We start from the raw sequence: 17513 nt of genomic DNA, 5'->3' as shown, positions 1-17513 counted from the left end.
GGAAATAAAGCAAGCCATTCCAATATTTGCAAAAGTACAAGTATCCATAATCATTTTGTATATGGTCACATTTAATCTAAGTAAAATCCACATATTCAAGATTAACCTGATGTGGGTTTTACTGTGGGAGGCGTGGGGATGTTTAAGAAGCTATCTAAACAACCTGCATATGTAGTGTTTCAACACAATGAGCTTCAGACTGCTTTAACAATTCTTTTGGGACAGACTCAAAAGACTGAAGTTAAAAGGTCTTTTTTCCCCCCTACATTTGTGGGATGAGAGCGCCAACCCCCATGAATCTGTCAGGCATACCTTCCTCAGCTCTACCATGTAGCTTTACACATAGACCAGAGCTTGGAAAAGTGAAATATACCTTCCACTAAGCAGCAAGCGTTGTCAGGGCCTTTCAAATCTCCAGGACTTTACCAGTGTTCTTACAGTCCACAATAGTACTCAGATCAATACAAGAGCACAATACCTCATCTTCTGCAATAGCTCCAACATTTTCATTGCAGTTACTCTTTGGTTTGATTCAGCCACTAAGACGCAGGACTATGTAGAACCCCTAGGCTTCTTTCCCAAATCCTTCCTGCTTGAAATAACTCACTGACATCCGCATTCACTGGTGCACTGATTTTGGTGCTTGAAGCTGCTTATCACCTATAGTTAGCTGTAATGAGATCATGACTGCCTCCCCACACGTGCTTAAGCTGCTTAGACAGTACTGTCAAAGGACACAGAACAGCCAGCCATATCTTCTTGTGCCTTTCTAAGATTTCTAAATTCACTTTTTGAAACACTTGACAATACTTCGATACCAACAGTGGCCAATGCTGATTGGAAATAAAGATTACGTTATATTTTGCATAAACCCACTCTGGCAGTTTAAAAAACAGGGGAAATGCAGCTCAGCACAAAACTGCGGGGAGGCGGGGGAACAAGAAATGTCACAGCAGTATATATGAGCTATACAATAGCTCACATTTAGATCAGCACTCAAGTCAGCTGTGACAAAGACAGGAGCATCCCCTGCAGAGGAGGCACTGCAACTCTCCTCTCCCTGCCCCAGGAAAGCAGCTGTGAAGCTTGGCATCTTTAGCCATTACCTGTTGCACTTCAAACTAGCAAAGACCATTAGTCACACAGGTCCGGGACCTCCCCACCAGAAAAGTGAATTGTGCAGCACAGCCACTATTTAATCACACTGCCTCTCAAGAAAACGAGGTCATTTGAGTCTGCTGGCAAACAAATGCTTATACCACAGGTACTACTACTGAGTCATATATTTGTTGATAAAGAACAGGGAGAAAGCAGATATGCTAGACTTTCTTCCAAATTTAGAAAAGCACAGGTAATCCCTTTCAGCCTGGAAGACTATCAAGCCAGCCTATCATCTTTCAGCAAACTAACCTCAGAACAGAAAGAAAAAAAAAAGACAATGATAGAGTCCCGAAGTCATGGCAAGATCATTCAGCTACAATTCAGCCACCTAAATGGCCAGAATTGCTAGAGCATAAGTTACCCTCCAAATCTCAGAAGCTTAGTTCTTATTACAAAGAACTGGTACTGATTTTATTAAAAGTTAACAAATATAGAACAGGACTGAGCTTTTTACTCTGTTCTAGTGCAGTCACCTGGCGTTCCTTTAGTAACCTCCAAAGACAAGAGCATAGCTCCCACAAACCATATCTACGTATACTTACTTGAAGAGTAAAATTAAAAAGTAAGAGGTAAAAAGCAAGCAGCTTATTTCTTTGTCTGATATTTAAGGTGGCTGCATATGTATTCTGCACAAAACAGAAAAAGGTTACCTTAGAGATGTCACCCAAACTCTCTCAGTTGAGCAGTCACTGGAATATGGAGCCAACCTCTCACGATCAAGAGGGAGCAGGACACCAGAAGCAAGTCAGCCTGCAAGATGTTGTATGGAAACAAGTTAGTAAGTGCTAAATTAGCTTTTATTTAGATCTTTACTTGCTCATCAACTCAGAACTTGAGAGCAACTCTTTCCCTCGCATCTGGGACCAGAATTCACAGCAAGCTCCTTTCAGGATGCAAATGCTCTGGCTCATTCCTTTGGGCTCCAACAGATGGTCTTTACCAAACATACCACTGGGGCTGAGGGGACTGCTGCTCCCAACTGCCTCCTCCACCCATCAGCTGAAGACTACCAACCAGCGGGTGGAGTAAAACAGGACATATGCCTCTTCGTCACCTGGCTGGCCAGGTACACAAAACACTGATGGGTGTTAATGAAGAAAGGTTCAAGCATAGTACAAACTGTGGCAGCTGAACAGGCACTGCTGTAGGCCCTAATATAAGGGAAGTAGCACTGGGGGAAGAAGCCAGCACCTGGTGGAAGAGAACCTTTCTAACTACAAAAGCTAAATCAGAGACAGCTTATCTATTGGAGCTCTCAACCATGCGTAGTAACATCCTACCAGGATAGGCACATTACATCTTCATAACCTTTTTCACTGCTTCTATCAGATTTGGTTGATACAGATCATCTACTAATATAATTATGGCAGCTATGCCCATGTTATTTTTGAACAGAAACAACTGCAATGTTAACTGCCATGGATAGCATTATACAGATAGAGAGGCACCCTATAAGCAAAGCTTATTCCTTTACTCCTAGAAGGGGATAAAATAATTTGTTGTGAAACTGACCACATCCTGACAGGGGTTATGTAAAATCAAAGAAAGCTTAAAGAAGCTTGTCTTTCACACACAGTTAATGCCACTCAAAATACATCCAGACAAGCCTACAGAAATAAACAACGGCCAATTACTTGCACCTTAGTATTATCTGCCAAGTAGTTTTCACTCATGTGGACTATATAGGAGGCACAGGCACCCCAACACACCAATTAAGGGAACTGCATCTATTAGAAAGTACATCTACCCGAACAGCACACTGGGAAAGCCAAAAATAACAGGTGCTGTTCTGATGTGGCAGCAGAAGTACTGCATACAGGCGATGCCTGCAAAACAAACTAAGCAGCCATGCACAAACACTTCCTCTTCCTCACCCACCACCCCTATGACAGCAGCAAAAAAACTGAGATTAAACACTCGCCAGCATCCTGCTCTGCATTCCCATCACATCAGGAACATGAAAGGAGACTGCTAGCTGCTCCTCCATACATCTGAAGGGTTCCTTCAGTTTACAGCAAGCAGTACAAATACTTGACATGATTCTTGCAGAGGTTTCTCTAGCATTTTCTTCTTTCACTCCTTTTCTCTAGCTCACCCATTTCCAAGCTCACTAGGGACCCCTTGTATTTACTATGCCTGTTTTTGATGCATTCATTCTCAGAGACTGAGAAATCAGGTAAAAGCAGCTGTTCCTAGGCAAGTCACATTATATAAACAAGCAAGCACAGAGCCACAGCTCTTCTGAGCTGCTGCACACAAACTCTGCATGTCAAGTTCAGATCTAAACCCTGCCCAGCACCAAGACGGATGGTGTGACACTGTCAAACGCAAGAGTAAAATCAGGCTGCAGTTTTCTGTCAGTATTAACTTCCGAGACTGTAAATGCCAGTATCAACACTCTACCATGATGCATGTCTCAAATGTGTTTCAAGCTAATTCCCAACGGGCAGACTGGGGGAACCCAACAGCAGCAAGTGCCTGGGTTACAATGCAATGACCAACGCATGATCCAAACAAGGCTTCTGGCAGATTTTCTGTGGCTTCAGTATCTGCATTTCAAACACAGACAGAAGCAGCATACCTCCTCTAGAACACAGGCTGCAAATATTCAACTTCAAACTTAGCACCTACATTTCTTATTCCAATGGAAACCCCAAGAGAGTGTCACCCCACACCGCAGTACGCCAGTCAGAACTCACCAGATGTACGACAAACTTTAGACACAGAGAAATGAAATAGAAACTGAAATCTAGAAAGACAAGTGATCAAACCTTTTTACAAACATCTGGCAATTCACTGAACCAAAGAGACCATGTCCTGTAAGAAGGTGGTCAAACAGCTCGAAGCTTGTACAGGGTTCATCATCTGCACTAGTCAAACTCAGCAAGGTCACATTTTCAGAGTTTGGTAACTCCACCCAAAATGAATAAGCTCCATACATGGCTGAGGAAAGGAGAGGAGAAACGAACTAGGCAGCTCAGACAGGATAAGAATAGCATACAATGCATGATTAAGAAGAAATCATAATACCTGTTCAGAAGGCTAATTAACTGATTAAGGGTGTAGATACTACTTCAGCCTGGACATTTTTTCACCTCTGAGTGCTTGCTGTTCTAACCTTGACTTCTCACTGTGTGCAATGCAATACAGAATAACTGGTGAGTCAGTTGACCTACACAATTTGCCAGGAGAGGGGATCCCAAAGCACATCTATTTTTGCTTTCTAGAATATTTTTTACAAGAAGTGCCCAGTCCTGTCGTCTTGATGAAGTGTACAATAATACAATTCACAAAAGCAGCAGGAAAGACACTACTGTTCCATTTTATTTTTAAATATATGTAAATACATATTTTAGAATTATATTTTTCTATAACTGAATAAATATATAAAAACACATTATTGCACTGTTTCACTCAAAGTGCAGGTTACCCTTAACTCCACTTCACCATTAGCCCCATGTTCCCACCATTGCCCTTGTACCAGAAAATCATTTAAGCACCCACAAAGCTGGGGGGGGGGAAAGCCCTGGCACCAGTGACAGGGCAAGAACCTCCTGTTAGTTGCAGTCTATACGTACATGAGCTTAAAGTGACTGAAGCTACACACAGAAGGTGGAACAACCAAAACTCTTGGTGACTGGAAGCAGATCCTAGAAACTGTCCCCTTTCTCAGCTCAGTGAATTGTGCTCATTTGCTCTTTTTCTATGTTTTTCTATGTAAGAAACATGCAAAACTGCCACAAGGTGCCTACTGGATAACCAGAGTAGAAATTAACCTAGGGAAAACAGACACAGTGTTCAGAAGAGGGCCCTAGCAGCATATCCTACCCTTCCACTCCTGTGGTCGCTGGAGATTCCTATGGCAATAACCTTGTATACATCAACTTCTCCCAGAAAGAGGGTCCCCAGCTCTCCCAAAAGTCCTTATTAGGAAACAAAGGCAAAGTCACAAAAAGGACACTTCAGATCTGCCTAACAGGCTCTGACCAGGATGGTATAGGCTGTTCATCCATGCACCTGGGAATGGTTGTGCTGAAAAAGCTGGGGAGGGTAAAAAACACTCTCTAATGCTACCAGAAAAAAAATTAACATTAGGACAACTCAAAACATTGACAAAGCAAGAGTTTTATGCAGTTTAAACAGTAACACAATATTAACTTACTATATACAGAATTCACTATCTTTACAAAAAGCACCACTTTCCTTCCAGCATCAAAACAAAGCACTTACCTTAGGTCAGTGCTAAACTAACCCAGCCACAGAAAAATATGTCTCAATCTCATTAATGAGGAACTGTTACACAGGATTAAGATGTCCCTAATAGGCCTGTTTGAGGTTATAGTGGCAACATCTAATAACATATATCTAATTCTAAAACACTTCCAAGCTCCTGACAGAACTTCTGTAAAAAGGAAACCGAAGTCTTCGTTCAGTGATAGATAACAAGAATTAATACAGTATTTTTCTCCATCAAAAATCTGTCCATATGCATGTAGGTCAGCATATCAGTGGCAGGTGACAGTTCTCCACAAAAAGACTTGCACAAGACATTTAGTACATTATTTTGTGAGACAAGCTACCAACTACGTTTACAGAAATTAGCCTACCAACTATAGAAATATTACATTAAGAATTAACAGAAACCCAAGCCCATACTGTTCTGGCACTATTCAGCACTTTGTTAGCAAAGGCCAATCTTGGAATTCAGCTTTGGAAGCTCTAAATACCAAGTTAAGCCAGGTGAACCTGAAGGGAGGAAGAGCAGATGGAAGAGAAACACAGCAAGACTGGCTGAAGTGAGAAAGGCAGCAAATACTAAAGCATATTGCTGGAAAGAAAAAGCTCTGAATCAGCAAGGCCTGCATTTAAGATGGAGGGACACTGAGCCAGTTTAAATTCACCTCTCCTCATCCAAGTCCTACTTGGAAACCCCAGGGACGGTTGCTGGTTACAGTCCAGGTCTGCAAACCCATGAGCACATCTACCTCTGGGGACTGCCTGGCATCTTCCGGTAACCACTGGGGCAGCCAGCCTTACCCAGAGCCTGCCCACACTCCCTCCTCCGCAGGGGTGGCAGTACATGGGGCGCAGGAAGGGGCCCCAACCCCACCAGCTTCCTCACCATGTTGGTTTCATGTTACCACCGTGGTTTGCCGAACTCTTTCCTGCGCGCTGCTCCTGTGGAGGGGAAGGGCACAGAGGGGACGCTCGAACTGCTTGCCGGGCAGGGTCCCCGGCAGCAGCATAGCCCTGCCCTGGCACCGCGCTGCCCACGGGGCTGCCCTTGCCGGGCCCAGCTCCCAGAGCTCCCCCCACGCTGCGGGACAACCCTCCCACGCCAGCTGTGCCCCAAACGGGCCTCCCAGGGGGAAGCACCTGGGTCTCACCCCACACACGCACCCCAAAACGCGAGGACGCGTCTGGCTCCCCCCTTACCCTCCTCACGGGACCGCGCCTGGGTTTCCACGGACCCGTTCCCCACCGCACCCCGACCCCTCACGGGGCCGCGCCTGTGTCCGCACCCCCCCTCCGCGTGGGACTCTCCCGCTCCTCAACCTGACTGCGCCGGGCTCTCTCCTCCCCATCCTCCCTCATGGGGCCGTACCCAGTTCTCCCCTCCCTCCCCTCACGGCACCACGCCCGCCCCGGGCCCTCGCCCCACTGCGGCTCACCGGGGCCGGCCCTGCCTGCCCAGCTGGGGGCTGGCGACATCAAGCCGCCCGCACCGCCGCTCCCCGCCGTTCGAATCAACAACAAGATGGCGACGGCCGAGAGGGAGGAGCCCCGATGCTGGCCGTCATAGCAACCGCGCGGTCCAAACCCCGCCCCGCCGCCCCTTGAGGCAATCCAAAGCCCAGCCCAGCCCGCCGGGGGCGTCCTGGAAACACTGATAGGTCAAAGTCACCGTCACTCAAGCGCAGAGCGGCCCCTCCCCTTTCCGTGCTCGGACTGCCTCTGGGTGGCCGCTCACGTTAGCCACACGTGATATCCTCCCGTACCCCGCCGGGCTACGCCGCCTCACTGGCTACCAGCGAAAGGAGCGGGGAGCGCTCGGCCAATGGGCACGCCGGGCGCGGGCCCTGCCGGGCCGGGGTGAGGCGTGACGGGAGCGCGCGAGCGGCCTCGTGAGGCGGTCCTGTGAGGGCAGCCTGCTGGCCGTGCGGATCTGCTCTCCCCCCGCCTTGATGCCGCCCTCGGAGGCAGGTCTTACACCTCAGCCCGCCGCATCCGTCTTCCTCCGAGAGCGCGGGAGGCCCGACGGGGCGGCATATCCCCCTTGGTGCGGTGCATCCTGTGGGGTCGGCTGGGCTAAACCCAGCTTCCCCCACAGAGGCCTGGCCCCAGACTGCACGGAGTGCTCAGTTGGCCCCTTGCAGCAGCGAGTAGAATGTGTTTACGCGCCCATCCGGCACAATAAAGGTTTCCGGCGCTAATCCACTTTTCCTCCCAGTTAAGAAACCCCGCCCCTCCACTGACCGACAGCTTGTCCCACCCACTTGCACCTGGGAGTGCTTGAGCAAGGGAGAGCTGGAGGGGGGCAGGCAACACAACCCAAAAGTTTTTCAAAATTACCCGTGATTGAGTTTTCTTGCCCCAGGTCACATCTCTGCAGAGGACTGTCCTGGGTGGGTCACGTCCAGAGGCTACGGAGACCCTGCTGTGACCAGAGAAGAGCCTACCAAAGCCCTTGGCACATTTTTCATAGTGCCAACCCCAGCCCAGGGCTGGTGCTGCTGTAACTGCCATCCTGGTCCTGGGTTGTGCCGCCCATATCCCTGACTGGAAACAGCACAAATGACTGCCACAGCCAGACAGCTGCTAGTGGGACTGCTTGGCCACAGCATTCCCCACAGAAATCACAGCAGTGGATGCAATCTCTGCCACCATTTATTGGTTCTGTGCTGGCCGCGGGCGTCCAGGGGCTGGCTGTGTCCTTGGGCAGCAAATTTGCCCATGGAGTGGGCTCCTCCCAGGCCCAAGGGCCACAACGAGTGTCTGCTAGTGCCTGGTGCTCTGCCCAGTGCGGCCTGTGGGGAGCTGTGGGTCCTGGGGTGTCCCTTGCTGGGTCAAGCCGCTCAGATCCAGCACCTTGCCCTGGTCATGCTGTTGAAGACATACATAGTCCCTGCCAGTACCTGAGATGGGAGGCAGCACTCAGCCTTCACCCCATGGGTGCTGCCCAGGCAGTGCTGCCTGGCACCTGTCTTTCCTGTCCCCCAGACACCTCTGCCCCAACGGATGCAGCCCAAGGCTGCAGAGGCCATGGGACAGGGCACTCACATGGGTCCCAGACATGGCCATCAAACTGCCCCTGTGCAGAGGAGAGACAGGAGAGGGTGCTGAGAGCCCCAGAGTGCCTACCCGCACCCCTGGCAGTGTGTCCACTCTCTGCACCACAGCACACACTTACTGGGCTGCCAGCGTGGGGGTGGCTGAGCTCCTCCTCACCGCCCCTCTGCCCCGTCACATCCCAGGAGCTGCAGAGGGGGTGAGGGGAGGGCACACCACCAGTGACAGGCCCCCAGCCTCAACCCCAAAGGATGCTGCCAGCAGTGGGTCACCAGCCAGGCTTTGCACTGCCAGCTGAACCCTGTCAAGCCCATTGCCCTCACTGACTTCCACCTACCTGATTGTCTCCTTACCCAGCCGGTGTGGCCCTGGCATGTCCCTGGGTGCCGAAGGGATTGCAGCAGGGTCTGTGCACCCCCAAGATTACCACCTTTCAGCAATGCCAGAAAGTGACCAGCTGGTCTGCCAGCATGCATGCTCATGTCCCCACATGCCAGTGCACACCATTGTTGTGCTTGGAGGATGCGCTACCCTGGAGCCCTCCTGCTGCTAGTGCTGCCTGCAGGGGCTGAGCCTGAATCTTCTACCTTTCATGGTCACTACAGCCCTGCTGCCACCAAGCACCATGCCCCTGACTTCACCAATGAATGTGGATGCAGCCATGCATCATCCTGAGGCTGTTACACTGCTGGAGGCACCTGTTATCCTGCCCACAGGCTTGCATGCCTCCTTCTTGCCATGCAGACGCCTGGCACAGGCTGGACCGGCTTCCTCAGGCTCTCCCCTCTGCCACCTCTCACCCCTGGTTCATCCTCCCAGGGAGTGTACAGCCTGTTCACCTCCTCCCAGGGCACCTTTCCCAGCAAAGCAGAGCTCTGCCTGTGAGCTGCAGTGGCCCCAGCCTTGGCACCAGGATTCAGCCCTGCAGCAGGCAGCAGCGCCACTGCTGTGCCATCCCACCCTGCCCACCGCAGAGTTTTTGCCCCAGCTCAGACACTGACATGGCTGTCCCCTGGCCAAATCACCATCTCTGCACCCATGGCTCCCATCATCACTGTACCCTTGCCCTGGGGGCCACAGCCAAACACAGGGTACATTAAACAGCCCCTCACATCTCCTGGCTGCCTGCGAGGATGCTATGGGGGCCTGTGCCAACGTGCATGGCTGCCCCTCACTACTGATCCAACCACCCTGGCCACACAGCACCCACCTCTAGCTCAGCAGCAGCTTGCAGGGTCTTGGTTGCTGCAGAAGTAGCAGAAGGCAGCTGTGAGCCCCTGGCCTTGCTTGCTGTGCCATGCCATGCCGTGCCATGCCATGCCATGCCATGTCATGCCATGCTGTGCCATGGGGGTGGGGCTCACCTGCAGAGCAGGATCCGAGCCACACAGCCCAGGGCAGCCAGCAGCAGGGCGCCAGATACAGTCAGCACGGCCACAAACCAGGCTGGTGGGTGCCATGCTGCCTCCATCCGCATGACAACCAGTGGCTCCTTCCACAGCACCTGCAGAGGTGGTGGGGTGAGGGGGCACGTGAGGGCCAGGGGGCCTGACGGCCCTGGGAGCACTGCCTGGCCAGGGGTCTCTGCTCACCATGTGCCTGGTGGTGGTGCTGGGTGGCACTGGGGTGCTCCGGGGGGTCACATGCACCACCAGTGCCACCATCGTGCTGTGGTGGGGGACACCAGGGCCTCCCCACACCTCCACCAGCAGCATGAAGGTGCGGGGCTTGGCCGAGTCACAAGGGAGGTAGAAGAGGGTGTTCCCCTCCAGCTGAAAGCACTCATCCTCGTTGCCTGGATGAGAGGGTCTGTTCAGTGCCACACAGCAGTGAGAGATTGGGTTGTACTGCGGCATGGCCATGCCTCACCTCCAGCAATGGTGTATGCCAGCGTGGTGCTGTCAGGTCCTCCCTGGCATGCCAGGTGGGTGACAGGCTGGCGGCCACCCAACCTGGCCGTGATCCACAGCTCCTGCACCTCAGGGGTACACACCAGCACCTGTTCTGCCACAGCCTGCCAGGAGCAGGGGAAGGTGGTATGGCACTCATGGTGCTTGCACCCATTGCAGTTCACCTGACAGGCTTGCACTTGCACCTGCAGGTACACAGCGACGTTGCACACGCAGCTCCGCCGCATTGCTGGGTTCAGGTCGTTGTGGGTGTCCGTCAGCCGCACCATCAGCCTGTAGCTCCTCTGCCTCTGGTAGTCGAGGGGTCCTACCACACGGATCTCACCTGCAGGGCAGCGCAAGCTGCTGGACACCTGCAGGTGCAACAGGGTGCAGCAGGGGCTGGGGAAGGGGCCGGGTGCTCACCAGTGTGTGTGTCGATGGAGAAGGGCTGCGCGGGGCTGGAGCCACCCTCCAGGCTGTACTCAAGGCTGTCCAGTGGGTAGTCGCGGTCAGTGCCAGCCACGCGCCCCACAGTGCTGCCGAAACCTGCCGTCTCTGGCACGGTGAAGGCGGCACCATTGGGACACACCGGTGTAAATTCATTGACAGGCGTCACCGTCATGAGCACAGGCACGTGGGCTGTGTGGCACACAGTGGCTCAGCTGCACTGGTACCACCCTGCAGCCTGCACTGGGCTGGATGCACTCTCCCTGGGACAGGCTGGGGGACATGGGGACAGGAGCACCACCCCTGGAGTGGGTGTCTTGGGGCAGCAGTGGAGGAACATTTCCTCTGTGATCTGCTGGTTTGGGAGTCAGGAAGGGCTTTTCCCACTTCCCCCATGACCTCCCCCATTGCAGCCCTCCGGGCAACCCCCAAGGACATAGGCACTCACTGGTCCGTGGGGGCTGCGCTCCTGCCGTCACCATGATGGTGGCCGTGAACTGGAAGCCCACAGCGGCCACAGCCTCCGAGTCATAGTCAAGGGTGGTGTTGACCTGCTGAGCCAGGTCAGGGGTATCAGGCAGAGCCAGGGTACCCTGCAAACTGCGATGCCAGGGAAGCAAGAGGGAGCGAGGGGAGGAACAGGCAGGCGTAGGGGTGCCGACAGCCCCGAGATCCCCAGCACAGGACCCAGTGTGACAGCACATGTGAGGTGGTTCTCACTGTTCCACTGGGCTCCCCTATGTCCCCAGCACAGCCTGTGGCCCCGCTCACCTGCAACTGCGGCCCCTCCATGCGGAAGCGGAAGCGGGAGGCAGGGGGTCCCTCAAGGGCATAGCTCAGGCACCCCTTGGCGCTGGCGGGGTTGGTGCACCTCAGTGTCACCAGGGTGCTGCCAGGGGACACCGTCTCAGGCACCTGGAACCTGCAGTGGGGCAGCTGGCAGCTCAGCTCCCTCTCCTGTGCCTCGGGCACTGCAGAGCATCCCCTGTACCCCACTCCCGCCCCAAACTGTACACGAAGAGGGCTGGGATGCATCTTGGCGCCTGCCGGTCTGTCTCCTGCACGGTGATGTTGAGCGTGGTGGTGGCATGGTCAGTGGGGTGCAGTGCATTGTAAGCCCGTATGAGGAGGTATGCATGGGCCACCTCCAGCTGGCTGGTGCTGCGGATCTCGCCTGTCACTACAGATGGCATGGCCTCACAACAGGCACAGGCACAGGGACAGGGTGGCCCTGGGGACCTTGCTGCCCTGCTCACCCTCATCAATGGTGAAAAGTGCAGGCGCTGCGGGAGCCAGGATGGTGTAGCGGACGTTGTCACCAGTGGCATGGACCTGCATGACCACCTCCAAAGGGCCGGTACCATCTGGCACTCTCACGGACTGCTGTGGCTCACTGCAGGCAAAGAAGGCAGTGTGGCGTGGCATGGTGCCACCAGCACACCCTGCCCAGCCCAGCCCCACTCACAGGAAGGCGACACGGGGACGGCGTGATGGCAGCACCTCCACCCTCAGGGCCCCACTGCAGTTGTGCCCATGGCGGTCCACCACCTCGATCTCCAGCCTGAATGTCTGCGGGGCAGTGCCAGGGCAGCCGTGGGACAGGGATGGGGATGGAGACAGTGGTAGGGATCAGCATAGGGGTGGGGATAGGGGTAGGGAAGACAGGAGTAGGGATGGGGATGAGGATAGTAACAGGGACAGGAATAGGGACAGGATGGGGACAGGAAGAGGGGAAGAGACAGGAATGGGGATGGAGGCAGGGACAAGAATGGGGCTTGGAACAGGAACAGGAGTGGGAATAGGGATGGAGATGTAGATAAGGATGACCTGGAGACAAGAATGGGGATGGAAAGAAAGAAAGAAAGAAAGGGGTGAGGATTCAGACAGGACTCAAGATGCAGAAAGGGATGAAGCTGGGGATGGGGACAGGGCTGGAACACTCCCGGGGCCAGGGTGAGACCGGTGCCCGACGGGAGGAGCAGGACACGAGAGGCTAAGCCCAGGATAGCTGAGAGGTGGCTGTGACAGCCCGGGGATGCTGCTGCCCACCTGGTTGTCCTTGCTGGGGTCAAAGCCACCAGCAGGCGTCAGCACCAGGCCCCGGTGGGTGAGCGTGAGGGGCGTATCGTGGTTTCGGAGCCTGAACTGCAGAGAGACAGGCAGCAGGAGGAGGGTGGGAACCTCTGTCCCCCACTCCACACCCAGGGTCCTGCCGTCCCCAAAGCTGCTCCCACTTGTGGGGGCTGTGGGACCTCGGGGCAGCCGCCACTCACCATCAGCCCGCCAAGTGGCTGCGGCAGCACCGCGTACAGGGGCGTCCGGGGGGCAATGTCTGCCAGTACCTGCACCACATCTCCCCCTGTGGCACAGCATGGCTGAGGGAGCCCAGTGCTGGCTGGCACCCACGGCCCCTGCCACCCCACACCCCCCCAGCTCCTACCTGCTCTGGCGAAGGGGGCATCACAACGCAGTACCTGCCCTGCTGTCACCCGAACAAAGAGCCGCTCCTCTACTTCATCCTCACCAGGACAAGTGGCCCGCAGGGTAAGGGCATACTGGTTCACCTGGTGGGCATTGAGCTCCGCTCCGGCACGCAGTGTCACCTGCCATGGGGACACAGAGCTCAGCAGGGCACCCATGGTCTCCTGCCCCTCTCCCTGTCCTCCAGCTGCACCTCTGCCTGAAACATGGTGGCAGCCACAGGATCAGTGCTGATGGCGATAGGGTTGAAGGGGTGGCCAGGCTCAAGGCCATGCAGGGTGATGTTGGGGCTGCCACTTGCATTGCTGCAGGACACTGTCACCTTGGCTACATGGGTGCCCGGTGCTGCATCCTCGCTCAGGGTCACCACGCGCGGCAGGTCAAGCAGACCTGGCAGGAGACCCCCGGGAACCGGCCTCACACATGGCCAGTGCCACTGATGGCCTTCCCAGCCATGCTTAGGTAGCCCTGATCCTGCACCTTGGCACCCACGTGGGCATAGGTCTCCTTGCCAGGTGCAGCAGGGCCCAGGACACCCCACTCTTACCTGCTGCTCTGACGGAAGTCCCTGCAAAGAGAAGAGTGTCACCCCAGCCTGCCAGGTGTGTTCTGGCAATGCCCTGGGGAGGCCCCAGAGATGCCCCCATGGTGCTCCAGAGATGCCCCAGTGGTGCCAGGATATACCCCAGCAATGCCCCAAGAATACCCCAGTAATGCCCCAGCAATGCCCTGAGGATGCCCCAGTGATGCCCCCATGGTGCTCCAGAGATGCCCCAGTGGTGCCAGGATATACCCCAGCAATGCCCCAAGAATACCCCAGTAATGCCCCAGCAATGCCCTGAGGATGCCCCAGTGATGCCCCATTCCTGCCTGAACCCAGCCAGGCAGCTGCTGGCCCCTCTGCCCATCCTGGGGTCAGCCCCAGACACATTGGGGGAACTGGGAGAAGCCTGTCCCCTGTGGCCTCCTCTCAGTCCCCTACCCAGGGTCTGGTGAAGGATGCCCCTGCTGCTGTGAGCCTTAAGTGCCTACCTGGGGCATGGAGGTTGAGGAGGAGGCTGAGGAGGTGCAGAAGGAAGAAAGTGAGGCGCCCGTGCATGCCCATGGCTTGCTGGATGTTTGGGACAAGCTGGAGCCCGTTGCCATGGGTGCTGGGCACCGCCCTGGCCCAGCGTCATGCCAGCCATCCACAGCTGCCAGCCCAGCCCCAGGGCACGGCCCCAGTGCCCCCAGCTCTGGCATGCCTCTGCTCCCAGCCTTTTGACACCCCCCAGGTGCCAGCCCTGGCCAGTGCAGGGCAGGTGGGCAGCGATGCTCTGCAGTGTTTTGCTCCACGCTGCCTTGCCACGCGGCACACTTGGGAACTGGGAAAATTAGCCAGGAGTTAATTTTTGGCCCTGTTCTGCTTCATTTGCAAACCAGAGCTGCTTCTCCCAGAATTCCCATTAAACGGTATTAGTTCCCAATTAATAGGCACTGGCAGAGTGCAGGCCCTGTGGCCGGGGTCACCTGTCTTTTCTCCAAAACCCAAACCTATTTTGGCCGCGGGTGCTTCCGCGGCGGCCCTGTACCGGGGCTACCCTCCTTCCCGCCAAGGCCTCCCGGGACCCCCGGTGCCCGCGGGTCTCAGGGTCCTGCCTGTCCCAGCGGTGCCCGGGTGGTGCCGGGCCCCGGGGCGGTGGTGCGGGGCAGGGCCCCGGGGCGGCGGTGCCGATGCCGGTACAGGCCGGGCTCACGTTACGGCGGCCCCATTGGCTGCGGCGGGGCGGGGCGGTGCCGCCCAGGCGGTGCCGCCCAGGCAGCGCCGGGAGGCGGCGGGCACGGGCGGGCGCTCCGCTGCCGCTCCGCCACCACCGGCACCGGCAGGACCGGGAGCGGGGCCGGGCCGGGCATGCACAGCGCCCGCCCGGACGCGTGCCCGGGCCAGCTCGGCGCCGACCGGGTGAGTGCCACCGCGGGCACCGGGAGGGGATGGGACCACCCTGCCCCGCCGTACCGCCTGGGCATTGCCGCGATGTCAGAGCGCTGCCAGTGACATCAGTGCCATGACATCATGCGCAAGGCAAAGGCGGCATGAGGGGACGTGGGTGTCCAGTGGGACATGGGCAACCAGCAGGACATGGGTGGCGGTGAGACATGGGTGGCCACGGGACATGAGTGACCAGGGACCACAGTGTCCAGCTGTCAGGGTGCTAGTAGCTCTGCCACACCGGAGCTGCCACCCTGCTGCCTGCCTGGACTGCCCCAAGGGGACCAGCAGTGACAGCGTGGCCCAGCTGGCTCTCCTGGGCCTGCCACATGCCCACCCAGCTTCCAGTGGCTGGGTGTGCTCATGTCCCTGGCTGGTGCCAGGACAGGGCAGCTCAAAGCGGTGGCACATCACCAGCAGCGCCGACTGAGAGGGTCCCAGCCAGTGGGGAGGGGGACAGGGACTGGGATGGGGACAGGGACAGCCTGGCCAGCAGCTCTGTCAGGGCCAGCTGGAGGAGGCTGGTTTACCAGGATGGGGGAGCCATCCCTCCTTCTTGCTCAGCTTCCCATGGCTCCAGCGTGGAAAGGAAAGAGGACGTAACACACTGCTTTTGGGTTAGGACAATAGGAATTCAGGAGTGAGGAGTGGCCTGGTTGCAGGAGCCAGCCGCCCCTTCCAGCGCCTGCCTGGCCACGCTCTGTTCAGCCCCAGCTGCCCTGGCCCCCCATGCTTCCCGACGCTTTGGGGGGGCTCTGGCCCTGGGCACAGGCCTGGCTGCACCCTGATGTCACCCAGGGTGTCCCCGGCTGGAGGGCACAGGGTGGGTGGGGTGGCCCTGCCAACACATGGGAGGCGCACCCCACCCCAGCACCCGTGTGTGCCCTGGGGCTGCGCTGGCCCTGCGCCACTGAGTGGGGTCTTGCTGGTGGGGTGTCTTGGCTGCCACCCCACTGGGGCAGGGGGAATTGAGGGGCCAGCGGGGGGGGGCAGGGGGGAGGCTGGCGCCTACATGCCGTGGCCCTGTGTCATTTCCTGCAGGCACAGCCAGGGCTGGGTGCCTGCTTGCTCACCCGACATGCTGCTGCACGTCAGCCTGCTCCATGCAGGAGCCGCAGGAAAGCGGGGCCTGGGGCTGCAGGCAAGCCGGGACCTGTGCCCCGCTCCCCACACCCCGCTGCACACCCCGCTCCGAGAGCAAAGCCCACCCCCGAGCTGGAGCTGGGGGCCATAGGGTGACGGGGGGTGAGATGGGGGTTCGCGGTGATGGCCGGGGCGGGGCAGAGACAACCGCACTGACCTGCTCTTTCCCCCCAGCGGTGCCAGCGGGAGGCGGGGGCGGTGCCGTGGGCACATATGCACGGCACACGGCAGGCGCCCCACCACCCTGGAGGGGCACCGGGGCCAGCCCCCCGCCCCCCATGCCCCCCGCGCCCCGGCTCGGCGGCGGACTCAGCCTGCAGTGTGGAGCCAGGGGGGGGGGAGGAGGAGGGTGAGGGACCAGCCGCCCGCTCCCCCCCAGGCAGCGAGCGCAGCCTGGAGTTCGACTCTGGGTACTCGGAGGCCTCGGGGGGCACGTGGCGGGAGGAGGAGGCACCTGTGCGGCGCCGGCACCCACCACCCTGCCAGCGGGCACACCGGCTCTCTGCTGGCCCCACGGCCCCGCCGGCTGCCCCCGCCCGCCGCCCCCGCCCCAAATCCACCTCTGATGCCTGTCTGGAGCAGTGGCGGGTGCTGGAGCCAGCTGAGACACAGGACTGGACTGTGGCACTGCTGTCGCAGAGCCGGAACAGGCAGCCCCTGGTGCTGGGCGACAACTGCTTTGCTGACCTGGTGGAGAACTGGATGGACCTGCCTGAGGTGGGCACTGAATCCCACCACCGAAACCCCACTGAGCCTTCCCGCCGGCTGACCAAGCCCCCTGCCTTCCTGCTCAGCCTCTCGGGCAACGTACGCCGTAAGCTGGCCAACATTGCCCGGCCCCGGGGAGCTGAGAGTGCCCGGCCAGGGGGCCGTGAAGCCACGAAGCGTTTCTCCTGCCCCCTGGGACTGGGGGGACAGCCCAAGGGCGCCTGCTTCCACCAGTCCCACAGCAACATTGCCCAGTTGGCCTCGGACTTCCACCGCTTCACTGCTCTCATGAACAGCCGCAGCCGCCAGCCCATCATCTGCAACGACGTTATCGGCTACATTTAGCCCTGCCTGCACCCTTCTCCACTGTAAATAAACCCTGGTTTTGTATGGTATGGCTAGCGCAGCGTTTATGGGGGGGG

The 17513-nt window shown here is 57.0% G+C and overlaps 3 protein-coding genes across 8 annotated transcripts in view; 1 reads left to right on the top strand and 2 right to left on the bottom strand.

The window, feature by feature from the left end:
* The window catches only part of IP6K1 (inositol hexakisphosphate kinase 1), a 38209-nt gene extending 31258 nt beyond the window's left edge, over positions 1-6951 (bottom strand). For 3 of the 6 annotated variants that reach the window (XM_064454184.1, XM_064454189.1, XM_064454190.1), the window contains exons 1-3: positions 6834-6951; positions 6284-6339; positions 1812-1911 (exon numbers count right to left, since the gene is read on the bottom strand). The gene's annotated coding sequence lies outside the window, so the exon portion shown is untranslated. Of the gene's footprint in view, positions 1-1811; positions 1912-4989; positions 5993-6198; positions 6340-6833 lie in introns of those variants that run through there. The other 3 variants (XM_064454186.1, XM_064454187.1, XM_064454188.1) reach the window with 3 other exon arrangements.
* A 1080-nt stretch (positions 6952-8031) lies between these two features.
* CDHR4 (cadherin related family member 4) lies at positions 8032-13918 on the bottom strand. The gene is made up of 16 exons (XM_064455672.1): positions 13819-13918; positions 13465-13661; positions 13231-13393; positions 13064-13149; positions 12840-12935; positions 12256-12359; positions 12047-12183; positions 11805-11970; positions 11562-11712; positions 11239-11341; positions 10767-10982; positions 10547-10686; positions 10321-10465; positions 10044-10246; positions 9816-9955; positions 8032-9696 (listed from the first exon to the last, which is right to left on the bottom strand). The coding sequence occupies exons 1-16, from the start codon at positions 13916-13918 to the stop codon at positions 9669-9671; spliced, it is 2175 nt and encodes a 724-aa protein (XP_064311742.1). The 3' UTR covers positions 8032-9668.
* A 1124-nt stretch (positions 13919-15042) lies between these two features.
* INKA1 (inka box actin regulator 1) lies at positions 15043-17486 on the top strand. Its single transcript, XM_064454196.1, has 2 exons — positions 15043-15213; positions 16558-17486. Exons 1-2 carry the CDS (start codon positions 15163-15165, stop codon positions 17434-17436), a joined length of 930 nt encoding a protein of 309 aa, XP_064310266.1. The 5' UTR covers positions 15043-15162; the 3' UTR covers positions 17437-17486.
* The last annotated feature ends 27 nt before the right edge of the window (positions 17487-17513 follow it).

The sequence above is a fragment of the Phalacrocorax carbo genome, chromosome 6 (genome assembly GCF_963921805.1).
Source record: "Phalacrocorax carbo chromosome 6, bPhaCar2.1, whole genome shotgun sequence".
Lineage (NCBI taxonomy): Eukaryota > Metazoa > Chordata > Aves > Suliformes > Phalacrocoracidae > Phalacrocorax > Phalacrocorax carbo.
This window is presented reverse-complemented; position numbering and strand designations above follow the sequence as displayed.

What these genes read in the sequence shown, in the direction of transcription:
- CDHR4 (XM_064455672.1), bottom strand. Translation starts at nt 13,918, where the DNA reads ATGGGGGCATCTCTGGGGCCTCCCCAGGGCATTGCCAGAACACACCTG. An exon ending in GACTTCCGTCAGAGCAGCAG is followed by an intron (nt 13,662 to 13,818) that starts GTAAGAGTGGGG and finishes GTCTCCTGCCAG; the next exon opens with GTCTGCTTGACCTGCCGCGC. An exon ending in GGCATACACCATTGCTGGAG is followed by an intron (nt 10,247 to 10,320) that starts GTGAGGCATGGC and finishes CCTCTCATCCAG; the next exon opens with GCAACGAGGATGAGTGCTTT.
- INKA1 (XM_064454196.1), top strand. Translation starts at nt 15,163, where the DNA reads ATGCACAGCGCCCGCCCGGACGCGTGCCCGGGCCAGCTCGGCGCCGAC. An exon ending in GCCAGCTCGGCGCCGACCGG is followed by an intron (nt 15,214 to 16,557) that starts GTGAGTGCCACC and finishes CTTTCCCCCCAG; the next exon opens with CGGTGCCAGCGGGAGGCGGG.